Source organism: Megalops cyprinoides, chromosome 9 (assembly GCF_013368585.1).
Source record: "Megalops cyprinoides isolate fMegCyp1 chromosome 9, fMegCyp1.pri, whole genome shotgun sequence".
Lineage (NCBI taxonomy): Eukaryota > Metazoa > Chordata > Actinopteri > Elopiformes > Megalopidae > Megalops > Megalops cyprinoides.
In genome coordinates, this window is record NC_050591.1 from 5338374 (window position 1) to 5357605 (window position 19232).

The window sequence follows — 19232 nt, forward strand, 5'->3', positions numbered from 1 at the left end:
TGCACGGATGGACGACGCAACGTATTTCTCTCTGGTATACAAAACTCCGCCTCAAATTCCTCCGGGCTACCTCTCTGCTGTCGTCCCGGGGGAGGCGTTATCGAGGTGCTGAGGGTGACATGTGCCCCAGCGCCCAGGAGACAGCGGACGCCGGAGCGCCCTGGTCCTCCGTGCTATTGAGCATGCGCGCAGAGTCCCCCTTGCCCGACTTAAAAACAGCTGGGTTTTTAGGTTTGCTTCGAGAGAGAAACGTGCAGCAAACCAAGGAGACACTGTACGGATTTGGGTGTACGGATTATAGCTGTCCGAGTGGTTTCAAAGCAACGAGAAATAAGAAAACGAAAGAGGATTAGCGACAGAGGCGGACAGAGAGGCAGCTAGATGGAAATGCATTAAACACAATAATATGTACGAATACTCCGACAAGAGCGTGAATAATACCGGATTTTTCGGTCTAAAACTTAAAGGACAGTAGCTATTTCTATATCACTTCACGGACTTGCAGTTGTTGCTTTTTGTTTTTTGGACTCGGGTCACCGAAGAAAAGGTAAGAGGGATTTTGGTACATAACCTGCAGATGCAATTTAGAATGTAAAGTTGGATTCTTTGCCACCAATCAAGAGTATCCATCCATTCTCAAATACATACACTGTAAATGTAGTATTCAGACGACTGTCTTGAGGCAGTCGTTTGCCAGTTTTCATGAATTCCTGAGGCAGTGTCCGTGCTTTCTTCAGATATTAAAGTGAACGAGCATCGAAGAGAAAATCAGTTGTGTCGAGCAGGTCTGTACGCTAACAAGTGGAGAAGGCGTGCAGGAATTTTTGAATAATAGGATACCTATCGTTTAACGATTAGGTGTTAATGTTCTGAATATTTCGAGTTCCATTATTCGTGCAGCGATAGCGTTTTTATTTATTTATTTATTGTTTAAGATTAATGGCATGTGACGCAGTCAAAAGAGTGAGAAAGTGATATCGCTTGACGCAGCTATTGTCGGGAAGGATGCTATCGGCACTTACCCATACTATTTTATGAAATACATGTCGCCTGTAGCTAGCTGACTTGGGCCAGGCTGAAACAGTGTTGCTTGCTCGGGCTGTGGCAAAACGAGATTAAAATAAAAAAGTAGGACCAAAACAAATCTCCCTGGACCAAACAGTAGCCTATCTACTGTGAGTGATTTGTAAACACACTTCTGCCTTAATGTATTCGAATAGTGATATCAGACTAACAGTGTAACTTGCAAGGACCAAAATTTGAAGTGTGATAAATGTTGTTGCGCTCTTCTATTCAGTTAATTCTAAATAGAATAACGAAGTATAGTTGCCTTGATTTCTACCTCAAGTGTTGCACTTCAGTAATGAAAATGACCCGTTAACTTCAGCGCAGACATAGGCTACAAGGATGTCAGATGTTTTATTATTGCTTGTGCAATTTTGCCAGTGCGGACAGTAGATGTATGGGCACGGTCCTTTTTAATACACGTTTAGCAAATACAGCTTGGGCCAAATGATTTAAATATTACAGAACTTAAAGAGGCAGGTCCTGACCGTTTAGCTAGAAGACTGTAGGCCTATCAGGTAAACGAAAAGTACAGTTGTGCACGTGCTGCAGATGCTGCTCTACAGAATGGGAACGCGATAATGTTTTTACCAGAAAGAGGCAGGAGTACAGTAGTTCAATAACGGCAAGAGACTGGCTGTATTAAGAGGTTTACTGTGCCCCCATCATAGCCGATAATGTAATGGGTAGTTTATTCCAGTTTTTTTCTATTGGGTAGGGAGGCGCTTCAAGTCATGTGTATTAAAATGGACAGTCCTATTAAAATATCATGAAAAGGTTCTACCACACCAAATATCTTGACTTCACCAACCTCGAGGCTTGTCCAAGAGAAATACCTAGTTCTGTGCCGTTATGGGAAGGCATAAGCTATTTAAGAATGCTGTTTCCCTCCTCCGGCGATTTAAAAATGGAGCTAATATAATATTGAATAATATTTCATGACTTAGGCTGGAAACGCATTTAGAAAGCGGCACTCTGAGTTCGCGCAAATCGATCTTGAATGTTATCACCTCCACAGCTGATACGGAGCTTTCAACACGATTCGCACTAAGTGCGGTCGGTATGTGAAAGGTGTCCTGTTAATAATTGAATTGGATGAGAACACGACTGTTTACTGACTATTAAGAGTGGCGTGACGTGCTCTGTTACGTCACCGTATTCCTAACGACAAAGGGCGACACATCGCGTGTTTTTATGACACGCCCGATTACTCAAGTATTTGAGTATTAAGTATTACTCAAGATTTGTATAGTGATGGGAGAGTGATCCTACACAAACCGCAAAATGTGATGGGGGTTTGTTATCAATGATGCACTGATTGTCAAGGTCTCCATGCCATCCGTCGGTCATCCGTGGTTAAAATTAGCCAAGTGATTGACAGCACATGGTAGCTCCACCTATTTTGGGGTTCATGAGGCCTTGCTCTCCCATTAGCTGTTTGTAAGGCATTGTTTCACTTCAGTGATGTAAGACCTGGCAGCAGGCCCGGCGCTATGGGGGTGCTTAGGGTTGCATTGCACCCCCAGACAGACCTCAGTGCACCCCCAGTTGTCTCCTTATATCCCAAAGTCTACATAGTATTTCTGGCTTTCTGTGCACCCCCTTGGATTGCAGTTGCACCCCACTGTATTTTCTCCTGCCACCGAGCCTGCCTGGCAGTGAGCTTCTCTATTTTGCGCTTCTTATTAAGAGTCTATGAAAGAAAAAACATCCTCAAATTCCACGTTGCTTCAACCCAGAAAATGTAACCAGCTCCATCCTGTGCTTGATGATTGTTGGCAGCAAGCTTACAAGCGTGCATTTGACCCTCTGTCCGTTGGGGCAGATTTATCTGTTGTCTATGTTATATGTGAATACACAGACACCTCAGTGTATTAACATATACGCATGCTCATACTGGTATATTTACTTCCATACTGTGGGGGTTATAGCCTGTCAGGTAGGATGATGTCACTGGGAGCATCCCCATCGTGCCTCCTCACCTTTCAGCAATATCCCTGCCTTGCCAAGAGCCTCAGTCTTTCAGTGATGTTCCTGCCTCACTTAGAGGCTCAGCCTTTCAGTGTTAATGTGGAGATTAGGGTTGCTTTTCCTCTTTATTCATATGTATATCCTTGCTGCAAAATAAACAGACAGATTAACACACACACAGTATATATACCTACCTACAGTATATAATGAAAACTGTGTATGGCATTAGGATGTGGCACAGCATTGTGGATAATCCTTTTCAGTTTGGTCCCTGTTTTCCTGTGAGGAGATTAATTTTAATTACTCCATTAATTTGTCAGGGTTGTTGATCAGCCTGGACTGTACCAAACTGTCATGCTGTTGGATCACAAACACACACACACACACACACACACACACACACACACACAAACACACACCTGCATGCATACATGCACACACATTCACACACACAAACACACACTTCTCCTCTAAGATGTCTCTCTACAAATTGCACACCAGACTAGGATGACACAGATTCAAAGGAGACAGATGAACACTGAATTATGCTGTTGGAGTGTGTGGAGCTACATTATGAGACTGAGCTATGCTGTGGATTCCCCTCAGGATCCAAGATGGGTGTCTAGAGAGGTCTTGCCCAAAGTTTCCCACACTTGCTCATGAATAATAAACCTGGGACAGTTCTAGTTAAATCCAGCTGTCTTGCTCCTCTCTGTCTTCGTACAGTTGGTTCACGCTGTCTGTCCGACACAAACAGCATACTGTGGTGCGAAAGATATGACAACAATGGGACATCGCCACTCTTTCCGCAGACATTGCCCGTCAAGTTTCGAGTTCTAAGAGTCACAAGCTTTCTGCACGCTGTGACTTCAGGAAGCCTTTTGAAAAGAGGCAGAAATGCCTTCTGGCTTTTGTGATCAGGTGTGTGTTTGAGGCAGTGAATTTTTAGACTGATCACTTTCATGACAGGGGCTTATTTGCATATCTAAGACAAGCAGAGCTGCCAGCAGAGATGGCCTCCTTTGTCACCCACTGCCATTGTGTCACAAAGTTTGTGCTGGGTCCCCTTTTTCCAGTGGTATTGCCTAGGGCTGGGCGGTATATCGACTTTTTAAGTATATCGATATATTTTCAAACGCGATATAGGATGAGACAATACCGTTTATATCAATATAGTTTGATGTTGCGTTACATAACCCGTTTCTTCTGTAAAGCCGTGCCAGTGTTTGCATCTCTCCTCTCTCACACTCTCCGCGCAAATCCGTCCCCACTACCCTTCTGCGTCTGCGCGCAAACCAGGTGTCCTATCATTTTTTGTGACCCATCAGAATGTGCAACCAACAGCTAGTGCGCATGCGTAGGCAAATACGGTACAGCTCAGAGCCATGTAGAGAGGCTCTGCTACAGCTGACCAAATGTCCACCCATAATTTTTTGCTTCCTCTGACGATAGAGACGGGCTGTATTCGAAACCGCATACTATACTATGAGTGTATACTGATTTAGACCAAATGTAGTATGTAGTATACAGTATGCGAACAAAATGAAATTTTCAGTACGCCAACGATACCCGGATGATGTACTGATTTGGAAAAATATAGGCAGTATGCATCAGACCAGTCTACCTCGCCTACTATATCCCATAAGGAAGTGTTGCTGTAGACGTCACAGCTAATTTTGAGGGTAAAAAGCTGAAAAACATTGTGGACAACAAGACGCCTGTAACATTGGAGGACCGCGCTGGGGATTATGTATATTATGTATCAAATATCACAGCCAAAATGTTTTTTCTTGTAGCTGCTCTTCTCCTCCTTCGTGCCACATTATGTGCCCGTACCACAAAACTTGCGAATTGGGGGCCAAGCAGCGAAGCTGCATAGGTACCCATTGTGTTTCTGCCTTTTCTTATTATTATTCATCATCTTTTTCTTCTTCTTCTGGCTAGGGTGTCTATGGCAGCCCCTAGGTAAAAAGTTTTGAAATTTGGCACAACGATTGGGGACGGTTCCATAATTCTTTTCACCAAGTTTGATGTCAGTGCCTTGAACGCTCTAGCGCCACCAACGGGTTGGTTGTACAGTTGTTGGTTGTAAAGTTGGAGGTACGTTTATGCACATAACTTTTGAACTGTGTGCCTGATTTTCAAAAATGAGGTACCGTTGGATTCCTTGGATCAAGCCAAGTTCAACGCATGCCATGACAGCGAAGCAGCCAAACAGGAAGTGAGGGCATATCTCAGCAATGCTTTCATGTGTTGACACCAAACTTGATCTATGGACCTGGGACGCCTTCCTAAGGTTTTGCTAAATTTTTTTGTCATTTGACCACTGGGGGGGGCGCTGCAAGAAGCAAAAACATATTTTTGCGTTGTAGGTTTCCATGTGGTTCCCTTGACAAAAGTGATTCTTGTGTCAGGTGATACTTGGGGAGATCCCAAAGATGAGATATGACAAATTGTCAAGTCAACTTAATTGACATGGCCGCCATTTTTTTTTTATGAAGAAATTAGAAAATTTTCACAGACCACAAATTTTGTCCAATCTTCATCAAATTTGGCATAGATGATCTTCGGACCAAGCGTCACAAAAGCTATCAGATCTGTTTTTTTATTTCTGAAAGCGTTCGTCCATCACAGTTCATCGAATTTGGAGGCGAATCTGCCAAACAGGATGTGCGATCATATCTCAGTTACATCTTTGGTCAATTGACATAAAACTTGCTATCAGTGCTTACAGCCATGCTTTTAACATGATCAGATCACGTTGCCATAGCGACTCTGCCCTGCTGGACTGCTTGGCCCCCTCATCGCTGCTTGCAGCTATATTACTTTTCGTGAACTTGGCAATACTTTTCACTCGCGAGAATGCTAGTGGCGTCTAACTGGAAAATACCACAAGGAAATCTGGACCTTTCTAATCTTGCAGTGATTTCACGCGACAGTGTAACATAGCCTACTACAAATGTAATCATTGATGGTTGCATACTGGGTATTACACTGAAAAATAGCACACAGTATACAGTATATGCTTGTGTAGTACGCAGTACACAGTATGCAGTAGGCGGTTTCAAATACAGCCATAGTCTTTAGAAATGTAGTTAGGTTTTTGGAAATGTAGCCACTCACACACTTGCTGTTTTTAAACAATAGCTTGTTAGATAGCTAGTTACTACTTTATTATCTATCTAGCTATCTAATGTTTCTCAGTCATACAGTATGTTTACACATTTCACATATTATATGATATTTACATTTATGTGACTGTGTGGTCTAAAACAGCATTTCCCAAACCTCTCCTGGAGGACCCCTTGTCCTGCATGTTTTAGATCTCTCCCTGCTCTGACACAGCTGATTCAAATGAACAACTCGTTATGAACTCCTGAAGCTGCTTAATAACAAACTGATCATTTAAATCAGCTGTGTTTGAGCAGGGAGAGATCTAAAACATGCAGGACAAGGGGTCCTCTAGGAGAGGTTTGGGAAACACTGGTCTAAAACTTAGTTAGCTAGATTAGTGTTAATGGCGCGCACAGGCTACCTTGTCAGATACGTTAACTGATGTACCTGTGCATAGCTCATGACATGTTGCTAGCTAGCTAACATTTTTGCACTTTGTCTTGCGTTACTGCAACGCTAGATCAAAACGAATGAGATGCCTAGTGTTTTCATATGTCACAGTTCATTATAGCTAAAACACTGGTTGCATTTTCTGATGAGTGTCTACACTATCAAAATATGCTACCAGTCGTTTTATGAAGGTATATTTTAGACTATTTTTGTAATTTTAGAAGTTTTAAATATGATAAGTATAATATCATGTTGGTAGCATTTTCTGACAAGATCCATTTGTTGCCTACTAAAAATGGTACGCAACCTAGGGTAGGCTACCTGCGGTAGTATTTACAGTTAGGGTAGCAAAGATCGATGCGATGGCTACAGATAGGACATTTAAACAGGGTAGGACAACACGACAACAGAACACGCAAAATTATTTATGAAAATCAAATCAAAGTTATGAAATGGTCCTACCGATCATTACCAAGCCTTCTCTTTTTTTGGGGGGGGGGGGGGGGGGGATTTGCAAATAGGCAAATACAGTTACTTTGACACAATTTACACAATTTAGTTATCTTAACTGATTTTACAAAATGTGCTTCCTATCGCTAACGTTACTGTTTCTGTAACACATCAAAATCATGTGAAAGTTTCTGCCTTCCGGCAACATTTTTTGGCATGGTAGCAATAGTTTATAAACTACGCTATAAATTCCTGCGACTGGTAGCAAAATCTGATAAGGACACAAAAAATGGCAGAACACCGCTGGTGTGTTGATTTGTCCTACCTTATTGAAATGTCCTACCATAGCATAGATTGATCGTCATCGGGAAATACTACTGCAAGTAGGTTGTGGTAACAAAATTGGTCAGTAATTCTTCGTTTTTTTTTACCTTATCAAAAAATGGTTCTAAGCTAATTACATTATTGTTTTCATTAACTCATCCAACAGCAATTTTGAAAATGCTGTAAAGTAAATTTTAATAATAGGTATAGCCTACTTACAATTTATCTATCACATAAACTGTATGTATTTCGACAGTCTAGTTTACATGCTGACATGTAAATTTGTAGTCTAGTTTGTCCATCAACACACTCTAATCAATACCAATGTAAACCTTTAAGTAGCATATTTTCATATTCTAAACCTTATCAGAAAAAACTACCAGGATATAACTATAGAATGTTCTGATAGTCTGAATTACCTTATCAGAAAATGCTACCAACATAAACCTACAGGTAGTGTATTTTGATAGTCTGAAATATCTTATCAGAAAGTGTTACCAACAAAAACATATTTTTATTTAATATAGGCTATTTATTTTATATATTTTTTCATTTACATGTTAATGTATTGTGCAGCTGTGTATTTTCAAACAGGGTAGGTCTGTTGTTATTTTTGTTCTGTTTACATCTTTATTGTTATTTGCACAGCTGTGTGTTTTGTTAAGCAGGAGAGGAAAACCTGTAATTGTACTCTATTTTAATCAGTCTGTTATTTTTGTTGAAAGCAACTGAAGGAGCATTCTCAGAGATGGCCTATTTTTATTTAATATAGGCTATTTATTTATTTTTTTTCATTTACATGTTTTGCAGCTGTATATTCTCAATCAGGGAAGGAAAACCCTGTGTTTGCATTTTATTTTGATCACAGTCTGTATTATTTAAAGTCTTTAATAAAAGTATTAATAAAATTAATAAAAAAGCTTGTGAAATCTCATGTGGCTTTGACTTACAACTGAACATTTAGCCCACTTTGTAGAAAATACTGAGATATATATTGTGTATCGCCATTCAATACAAAGATATGATTTTTGGTCCATATCGCCCAGCCCTAGTATTGCCAGATGTTAGGCATCATTCCCCTAAAAGCGTTGTGGGGGTTTCTGCTACCTCAGAGCTCCCATTACTACATGCAGACTGTACCCAGATTATCAGGTCTAAGCAGCACATACCTGCATACTGTGCCCAGATCAGCTCTAAACAGCACATACCTGCACACTGTACCCAGATCAGCTCTAAACAGTACATACCTGCACACTGTACCCAGATCAGCTCTAAACAGCACATACCTGCACATTGTGCCCAGATCAGCTCTAAACAGCACATACCTGCACACTGTGCCCAGATCAGCTCTACACAGTACATACCTGCACACTGTGCCCAGATCAGCTCTAAACAGTACATACCTGCACACTGTACCCAGATCAGCTCTAAACAGCACATACCTGCACACTGGACCCAGATCATCAGCTCCAAACAACACATACCTGCACACTGTGCCCAGATCAGCTATAAACAGCACATACCTGGTTTGCAGGTGTTAATGGTGTTTTTCTCTTGTGTGCATTACTATGGAGGTGAAGCATAAACCCCATGAACAGGAAGGTCTATATACTGTTGTGTGTGTGAGACTGAGTGTGTGTTTGTGAGTGTGTAGGTGAGAATAAATTTGTGTGTGAGAGTGCATGTGTTTGTGTGTGTGCGTGCATATGTGAATTTATGTGAGAGACTGTGTTTATATGTGAGAGTGTGTATGAGAGAGTGTGTATGTGTTTGTGGGTGTGTATGAGACCAGAGTGTGTGGTTGTGTGTGACTGTGAGAGTGAGTGTATGTGATATGTGTTTTGTGTGTGTATGTGTGTGTGTGTGTTTTCATGAGTATGTGGATGTCTGTGTCAGTGTATATGTTTATGTGAGTGTGAAGACAGGATATGTGTGTGTGAGTATGCATGTGACTGTGTGTGTTGAAGCTCTGTATAAGGGCTCCATTGTGGTCTGCAGTCAGGCTCTGGCACAGTGGGCCTCAGGGATTGGCAGGCAGGAGATGGGGGCTGAGGTGGAGTGTTTTGTCTGCTCTTGTGGGCACTGAGTAAAGTGAAGATGCCCCAGGGGATTGTGGGCCAGCTTTCTGGTGGATTTTGCGGTGCATCTCGGGTGAGTCAGAGAGAGCATGCAGACCCAGTGTGGACTCAGAGTTTCACACTAACATTGAATGCTTGGCCAGGCCTGAGTGTTTGTATTTGCCACTGTGGAGGGCTTTCACTCTGCTCAGAGGGCTGCTGAGAGATGGAAAAACTTGGTGGATTTTTATAGCATCTCCCCATTTCCTTTAAAAAGACTCGCAGTTGGCTCCTGTCGAAAAGCGCCACTGTGTCTAGAGGAACCACTTTTTAATGGAAATGGTGGGTGATCGTCCATCATCGTGACCATCATCATAATCATCATCATCAAGACTGCCATCATGATTTCAGTCATCACCTTCTTCAGTGTAACCATCATCAGCATAAGCAGCACCACCATCGTCATTGCTGTGTCATTGCTAAGGAGAGCAAGAGAGAGAGAGAGAGAGGAGGGGAGAAGGTTCTTCCCATCCCTGGCAGCAGGACCTAGTGAAAGCTCAGACTTGCTTCCCGCACAGTGTGGATGGATCTCAGCGGCAGCGAGGTGTGGCCTCTGCGCAGGTAATGGATCATTCCCCAGGTGGGAGTGGTGGACTGAAAACGGGCCTACTGAAGGCCGTTCCCGCCCACGCCTCAGACAGCCGCCTCCTGCTTCCTCTCAGAGCTTGCCTGTTTTTTTTTTTGCACACTTCCATTTTATTTTAGTGGTCAATAAAAGTGTGTCCGGGGGCTGGCGTTTGTGATCGTTTTCAGCGGGCGTTTATCGACCGCTTTTTAGTTATAGTGGCTTGTTTATGACCCGGCCATAAATCTGGGAATGTAAACGTGCCTAAAGCAACACAAAGTATAAATAACTAAAGACAGTCCATTTCCTAACAAAATTTTAATGCACCACTTAATATATGTTGCTCTCCCTCTCTCTCTCCCTCTCTCTTTCTGAAGAGGCTGTTAAGCGTTGGATCCTTTTCCGAATCTGAGTGCATTTACCATGGGTCATTTGAAGCAGCGGGGTGAGACGGCTCTCTGCTTACTGCAGATGCAGCTCTCCATAGTCTGTGGCAGATACACCAGACCATCCTCGCCTGCTGACAGCAGGTACGACCTGACTCCTGAAAGAATTTTACTCTTGAAAGTTCACTTGGACTTTTGTGACTGCGTGCCTCGCTGGCCATCGCTTGTGCCACCACCTCATACATCAGGGTGACCTGAATGGCTTCACGCTCAAACGATGGTTGATTTCAGATGTGCAGGAATGTGTTTGCATATCGATTATTCCCTGCTGCAGTACACCGGGGTGTCTCGGGACTTCAGTGGTAATCTTGGCACACCTCTTAATAGCTAAGAACGCGGGCTTTCTGTGGTCTGCTTCCAAATCGGACACCCACGCATAGGCACCTCGGCGCATCTGCGCGACTCTGGCGTGCTGAGAGAGACCGGGCCGGGACCGCGACCCCCAGCCGGTACCGCTGTGCCTGTCCCAGAGCAGCTCAGCTTGCTCTGTCACACCGGCTCCGCTGACTGCTGCATTTGCACATATCCAGTGCTGCTTTTCATAGCCCAGGGGAATCGGCGTGAACATGAATACGCCTTCTCTTCCATTCAGCGCTCTGTGCTGTTAATCTGGAACACGTCAGACTGAGCTGTGACTTTAGCAGAGGATCGGCCTTTTCAAAGGGCGGGTTGAGCTATGGGCTACTGCGGGAGGGGTGAGGGGGTCCGCTGTGTGACAGCGTGCATATTTGGGCAGGGGATTGACACTGACATTCAGTACAGGGGGGAGGCAGGTTACCTTTGCAGAGCAGGGGAGAACAGAAGGAGGAGGAGAAGCCTGAGTGGTGTGGACTTGATTGGAATTGACAGGGGGAGCGTTCAGACGGTGTTATGTCCTGGATGTGGTAGCCTGAGACAGAAGAGTGACAGGCTTTTGATGGCGTAGCTGGCCGGGATTCGGGATGTCACAAACAGGGGATTTGCTGTCTGTGTCTACGTAGTAGCTGATTTTAATTGTGGCTCCCTTTTTGTGAAAGCTTTTTCTTTCTGTCCTCTCTGAAGCATCAGTCAGGTGTGGGGAGTCAGAATAGGAGCACGGTGGGACACATCCACTTCACTCCACGAGTCATGTCTTCCGTGTCACACAAACACCCTGCATCTCACTCGTAAACACCCACGCACACACACACACACACATATGTACGCACAAACACAAACCCTGCATCTCACTCCCCTCCACACACATACACAAACAATGCATCTCATTCCCATGCACACACACACCCTGCATCTCACTCCTAAACACACAGGTCAGGAAGGGTGAGGGCATAGGGCCAGGAAATCTCCCTCCTTCAGTTTGAAAGCACAGCTATCAAAGCGCTCTGTGGACACAAGCAGATTTGAGAGGCCAACATCGGCTTTGCTGAGAGGGAAACTGTCCCTTGCAAACCTTCTTTGCAGTCATTACCTCTGATCTGCATTTAATCTGCTGAGCTTCTGCACAGCATTGATCTATGCCATGTGTTTGAGGGTGTGGGGGGTTGTGGGAAAAGCATAGTGTGGTGTATGTTAAGCATGCAGGCCATAAGGAGAAATCAGCCGGTCAACCAAGAGTAAGGAACCTGCTGCAATACTGTAGAACCGTCCCTCTTATTCAAAGGTTGCAACTCATATAAGCCTGGGTCACATTATCATTTATGACAGTTTGAGCTTCCAGAGCCCATAACAGGCTATGATCTGTGACTGTGCTACAGAGCTGTAATCTGTGACTCTGTGCTACAGGGCTGCAGTCTGTGACTCTGTGCTGCAGGGGTTTGATCTGTGACTCTGTGCTGGAGGGCTATGATCTGTGAGTCAGTGCCATAGGGCTATGATGTGTTACTCTGTGCTATAGGACTATGATCTGTGACCCTGCTACAGAGCTGTGATAGTTCTGCAGTTGTGCTTGTCTTGAGTGAAGGCTTAGAGCAGGTTTGACCCCAGCCTTGTCATCTGTTGGCAAAGACTGGAGTCGACAGTGGTGGAATGCAAAACCATAAATCAACGGCCTCAAAAATGACCACAGAACTGAATCTACACCTCCATGACCCCGTCTCAACATAACTACACACCATAAGTGTTACAACGCCGATATTTATGGTAAAGCTCTCATTTCAGAAGCCACTTGTAATCAAGGCCAATGCACAACAACACATAACCTGGTGTAATAAGCACAAAACCTGGGCTTCTGAGCGGTGGGAAAAAGTAATATGGTCTGATCGACATCTGAACAGGTTTATGTTTGGACAAAGCCAAAGGAAGCCTTCAACCCACACTGCCTGTTCCAGAATGTTAAACATAGTGGTCGATCTGTTACTTTATGTGCAACCATCTTGAAAGAGTCAGTTAGTCTGATTATTACTTTGCAGAGTAGACTTACAGCTAAGGAATACAGAGCCCCCATTGCTCAGCTACTGAACCAGTGATACTGTGAGCCCACCGTATGCAGCAACTGTATTTCTATACTCCTTTCCATTGAATTAAGAGCAGACTGATTTCTTTGGCCATATATTCCTTAAGTGACACATGAAGGCCATTGCTTAGTGATCTTTCACTGGGTAATCACCAGGAGACACCTTGTCCGTTCGAGTGATTGCTCACTGAAGCTCCCTAAAGCCCCTTAATGGATGGTGCTGTCATGTGCTGTCACTCACTTGTATTGACACTTGTATGAATGAACCAAGTGACTGTCCGCCAAAAAAAACACTATCATTGTTCGAGATCAGTGGACACGGGCAGCCATTTTGGGGGTCACGAAGCCTTATTCACCCATGGCTCATGCATGGTGATGGCTGGTGGGAGCCTCGTTTGTACGCCACCTAGAGGAGACGTCCAGCAGCAGGCCATCCACCTATCTCTGTCTAATGCACAAGGCATCTCTTTGCACTAACACACAATCCAGACTCCAGCAGTGCAAATTAGCATGTTTATGTATGTTATCAGGCACAAACATTCAAAAGAGTGACGTTCCAGGTGAGTAGAGCAGGCTGAATACTGCTGACCTTCAGATGGTGGTATTGTTCCCTCAGTGGAAGGGGATATTCCTTTATCTGAGTATTTCGCCATGACATAATTAATATCTTGTTTGTATTATCAAAGTGTTTGTTAATTAAAAATAGATAAGATAGTTTATAGTTTTAGTTTTAATATTTGTGAAGGAGAGTGCATGAATCTGGAGTTCATTGATGACGAATATTTTCCTGCCTGAAAGTGTGAGTGAAGGCTCTCTACACAGAGTAATTATATTCACAGAGCTGAAGTACAGCACTGGGAGGGGGAAGACAGTCTGATTATTTGAATTTTTGATTTTGGCAGCCACAAAATATTTAAATATCAAATTAATCAAGGCTCACATCCATAGTCATTATATAATTGTGTATTCCAGAGATTATTGGTGCCCAGAATAATGTAACTGAATTACTTTAATGTTTCTTTTTACACTTTATGACCTTATTTGGAATCGCAGTTGCACATTAGGCTCATCTCACTGTGGCAACCTTTGCAGTTGCACAGGGACACTCAGGCAAGACAGATGCAGCCTGATACACTCTCACGTAGCCAACAGCTATTTTTTGCACTACAGTTCCCACAGTGCACTACAGTGAAGAGGGCACCAATTGGAGGATGGGTGCTGCTGCACTGCCATCATTGGAGCGATTCGCAGGCATCTTGAGAGCACTGAGACTAGGAAACCACAGCTGACCTGCCCACCCCTGTCCCTGACGGAACAAAGCCAATTTGTTCGGGCTGCCGTGGGCTCACGGTGGTGACACATCTGCTTTGACCTGTGGTTTCTCTGTGTGCTTGTTGTGCTCTGGAGTAAATGGGACATTGCTGTTCCCCATGGACCGTTTCCTCTGCTTGGGCTGCGAGGACAAAGACGTCTTGCTGAGCATCGGAAACGCTGGTGGCGATCCCGTTGTTCCGCCACACAGTTCCCTGCTGTGATTGTGAGCGTATCTGTGATAAACCTCTCTGTGTCTCACCAGGAAATCCACTCATGAGAAACAGACTCTGAGGGAAACCCTTGAGTCGGCAGACAAGCAGAGGTCTTTGAATGGCTTTGATGCTGGTTGGAGGTTTTCTCTCCGAGAATCTAGAAGGTGTTTTGTGTCATGCCCGCTGTAAGTGAAGGTAAGAGAAGGGAGATGATGCGCGATTGGCTAACCTTCCACAAGGGGGCATGCAGATGAGATTCTATCGTATGTGGCGTTTTCTGTTCTCTGAAATTCACCTCAACTCAGTCTCCCCACTGCAATTAGTTGAGTGTGGCAGAGATAACTGGACTCCAGATCTGTGCATGTACCAGCAAAGCTTAACGAGCTGGTTTCATTGGCTGGTGTGCCGTGAAACAGCCCATTGAAGATGGTGCATTTGCGGGTGTAGATGTTGCCTGGCAGCATAGTGTTTTCTCTAATATTTACAGGCTTGTTTGTTGAATGACAACCTGCAAACATGTGGCATCCGTTTCAGAGGGAAAGCTGTTAAGGCCAGCAATTCGCTCAGCATGCCAATGGCCCCCTGAAGCTGTCGCTTTAGCTAAGGAAAAACTCCGAGCTGCCTGTCAGTCTAGTGAACCCTCAGGGCGTAATGAGGCTGGGAGCTGACGGCCATTCACTGCACCCCACCCCCCCCCCACCAAACACACACAAACACGGACGCTGCCCTGCCACCTTGTTTTGGTCGCCATGGGTCCCGGGAGAGAGCCCACATGCATCCCAGGGGCTTTGTGTGGATCTGGGCCCTCTGCCAAACCGGGGGGCCCTGAATGAGGGATGCAAGGTTATGCTACAAAAGCTGTGTTTAGTTAGCAGCCAGGCCAGGGGCTGCATCATCAACGGTCTGACAGGAGACACATCGCCAAGTGACCCATCGTCCCCTGGGGCGAGACGGGCAGCTTCTCCCAGTCAGAACCGGCTCGATTTCACCTGTGGTTACAAACTTACCAACAGGCCACTCCGCTTTCTTAATACTTTTCCTGATTAAGTGAATTACTGCACTTTGCATCTTGCGCATGGCTACAAAAAGCAGTAGGGAACTTGGAAGAGTTTGTGAGAAATTAAAAGATAGCCTTGAACGCTGAGAAAAAGCCTGACCCGTAGCTCTGAAAAAAATCAGAGAGACAGGCCCAAGACACAGGCCATCTCATCTCTCACAACCGGACGGCCTTCAGTACCGTGTCCTGAATGATGGGGCCGAAACTAAGATACTCCCTAGAGCAGGAACTCAAAAGTGCCAAGTCTTACAGAGACCCCAGGAGATGAGGAGGGACAGCAGTGGTGAAATCTTCACAGGGTTTCACTCATCTGTACTTTGTCTTAGAATGCAGTCAGTGGTGTGCTCGCTGTCAGGGGTGGATGCAAAGCTGCTAGCTATGGCAACCATCTTGGTAGGGGCCAAGACTCCCGTCAGACACAAAAAGTGAAAGAGGAAGTTGGGGCTGAAGCGGTGACAGTGCTTTCAGCTGCTCACAGCAGCAGCAGGAACCTTGCTCTTCCTGATAAAGCACCCGAATTCAGTCCTGCCACATGCAACTGGGACTGTGGGGCAGGGCTTAGAGGAAATAATGCCACTCATGCAGCAGAAGGAACATGTCAGAGCTGCTGTTTTTAAGCCCCAGAGAAAATATTGCAATTCCTCTTTTTTGTGTTGTAAATGGCTGGTCAAACGAAAGGTAAACATTTAACAGGATGTGGTGCTCTTTGACTCAGAGAGATTGAGGTTACTGGCAATGACAGCGCCAGTAGGCGCAGGTACTAGGATGACTGCTGCTGATTTAAGGTATTAAACCGTAAATCCGATTAATGCATAGACATGCATCGAGGTTCCGCCCGCACCAGCAGTGACCCTCCTAATGCCGACTTATGGCGGAGTGGCATCGCTGTTATATAGGAATAACATTATTTAAGCTTCCTGGTTGGGTGGTCATTGGTTCGGTGTAAAATGAAGGAGCTGGGGTAGGATTTATTTCAGGGTTTATTTTATGAGAACAAAGCAGCACCGGGATTACGCCGGCCTCGATCATGACCTGACAGCCACGGTATGAGGATAACGGTGTGTGGGACATGCCGTTCTGCCACTGCGGACCTCATTAGAGGGGGCGTGAGTAATGGGCCGGGGGGAGGGGGCTAGGCGAGGGCGGGAGGGTTCTTCCCGGTGATAGAGACACACTGCCACGACGTGCAGTGTCCAGCCCCGCTCATATTTCTCTGCTGTCTCTCCCTGTGTTTCATTACCGTGCACTGAAACCGTGCATCTGACTGACCTCTGCTTTCACTGCAGGTTTGCCGGAAGCCCCCAGTCTGTGGCACCCTGGATGTTAGCGGTTAGCGCCAACGTGCTAGCAGAAGGCCGGTAATGGGCTGCCACTGAAAGCCCCTGCCCTCCACGCTGCATTTGATAACGGAATGGAAGCAGGCAGCAGGTGGTAGCAGGGCGTAGGGGCACCTGGAGGCGTCGCCGTGCCATGCCGCTGTGAGCGCCACCCTGCCCTCCACTCCGGGGGGGACACGGGGCAGGGCAAGAGAGCGGGCGGGATGGCCAAGCCCTTCTACCGGCTGCAGCGCTTCCTGCGCCGGACGCAGATGCTCCTCCTCTTCCTGGGCGTGGCCTATATCATGGCTGGGAGCGTGCTCCTGCTGCAGCGCGCCAGCCTGGCGGCGACCCAGCGGGGGGGCGGGCCCCCTCTGCCCTCGCTGCCCCCGCCGCCTGCCGCTATGGAGCCACCCGTCCTCGGGGGCGGGGCGACACGCCGGCACACACCAGGCGAGCAGACCGTCCCCCGCTGGCTAGCGTCCCGGAACCTGGAGATCCGGCAGCTCAGACGGCGCTGGTTCCACAGCCTTATGACGGAGCAGGAGAACCCCGGGGCAGACCGCGGCCGGCCCCACCGGAAGATCCGGCACAAAGGTAACCCCCCTGACACGAGCGCGCATCCCCACTCATACTCAGGCTCCACAACATATTCAGCTGCAGCTCAGATTCACTCAACTTGACAGACCTTCATCTCTTCACAACAATTGAAGCATTTGTTTAAAGCTTTCATAACAGACATTTTGGAGACATAACAGAATGGGGAGACCTTTCTCAGTACTCATGATTCATAATAATCCATGCTAAATTTTGTCAGCCTACCTGGTAGTCGCTTTCTCCAGTGAAGAAAAGCTTTGTAAAATCACCATTCAGGTTTAATGAACTGAGCACCTGATCTTATTAGTTCTCTCCAATGCTTCACTGGTTTATCTTTTCTCTTATTTTGTTTTGCTTTCATGGAAAGGAACCTACATCGGCTGCTTCTTGGATGACGCCAAGGACCGGGCCATGAAGGGCAGCGTGTTCTACGATTTTCGGAAAATGACCAGCACCCTGTGTCAGGACACCTGCTCGGAAAGGTAAGGGGGGTACCCGTCCCTTTCGCCCCTCAGGCTCCAAGCACAGCCCCGATGCCCTGTGAGCGCTGGTCCCCGCCGGGCAGCCAGGCAGGTGGGCAGAGATAGTGGACTGGGGAGATCCTCCGCACTTGACTGGAATTAAGAGCTAATGAAATGGGGTAGGGAGGAGTGCAGGCTGCACTCCCAAAGCTGCCAGTTGGCAGGACCCAGGCAGGGATCTGGCAGGGGGCCAATTACTGCGGAACGGAGTGCCGAAGCCGGCACGTCCGGCCTCTTGGGGGGGACGTGTGGGGTGGGGGGTGGGGGGGGGGGCGTTTCTGCGGTCTCTGACTGGTGAGACTCAATGATGGCAGTGATAGAGTCAGCACCTGTGTATTCCCCCTTTTCCCCCCTCCCCCATCCGCTGGCATCCATGGACTGCAGGGGCAGAGAGGCAGAGAGATGCACTCGTCTCCTTAATTAACCCCCCGTGTGCCGCTCCGGATGCTGTATTTAAATTTGCCATTCTCTCACAGCGTGTGACAGCTGTTCTTGGAAATGGTACATTACTTAACACCCCCTGCCTTGAAATTTGAAAATGTACATAGACGGTGGGAAAGCCAAGTGCATTTTAAGAACAGTAACAGAAACAAAAAAAAAATTGTTCTTGCAATATGAAAATGACTTACTATTTGTGCATGTATGCTACTCGCGAAGTAGAGGAGTCAGTTGCTTAGATTGTTTGGAAAAATGCATTACAGTCATTATGCTGAAAATGTCATCACATCTACACAGTGAAAAACTTTCGTTGGTCAGAGTTGTGTGAGTCTCAATGGTAACTTGTGTTAGTCAGAGGGAAGAGGACATGTTAGCCACGCATTCCCAAAACGCTACATTGCTAGTATTATTTTATTGCTTGTTAATATTATTAATTGAAACATTACAGCTTCTCTACAGCACTCATATATTTTCCAAAACAATTCAAGATTTCTGTTAAATGGTCTTAGCTTGAGACATTTAAGGAAAAACTGGCACACAAAAATAAAGTACCAAAAACTAAACTGCGTTTACTCAGGTGTAGTTTCACTCTCAGCTGTAAGAAAAAGGATCTCTCTAGCCTGCGTTTCCTCATTTGTAGCTGCACTCTCAGCTGTAAGAATGAGAATCTCTCTAGCCTGTGTCTCCTCAGGTGCTCTCTGCCCTGGGATCATGCATGCCACCCAGGTGTCGCAATTAGTACAAAAAACAGCAGAGGTTGTCTTTGGGAAGGTTGCCGCAGCAACCTGTAGCCACAGGGGCGGGTTTCAGTCAAGCGGGATGGTACACCTAATGCCCGCCGCAG

The 19232-nt window shown here is 45.9% G+C and overlaps 1 protein-coding gene across 1 annotated transcript in view; it reads left to right on the forward strand.

Annotated features, from left to right (window-relative positions):
• Window positions 1–211: 211 nt before the first annotated feature.
• LOC118783164 (WSC domain-containing protein 1) overlaps window positions 212–19232 on the forward strand; it is a 29457-nt gene continuing 10436 nt past the window's right edge. The window contains exons 1-3 of the mRNA XM_036536880.1: window positions 212–547; window positions 16803–17429; window positions 17797–17911. Of these exons, the coding sequence (XP_036392773.1) occupies window positions 17057–17429; window positions 17797–17911 (488 nt within the window). The 5' untranslated portion in view covers window positions 212–547; window positions 16803–17056. The remainder of the gene's footprint in view (window positions 548–16802; window positions 17430–17796; window positions 17912–19232) is intronic.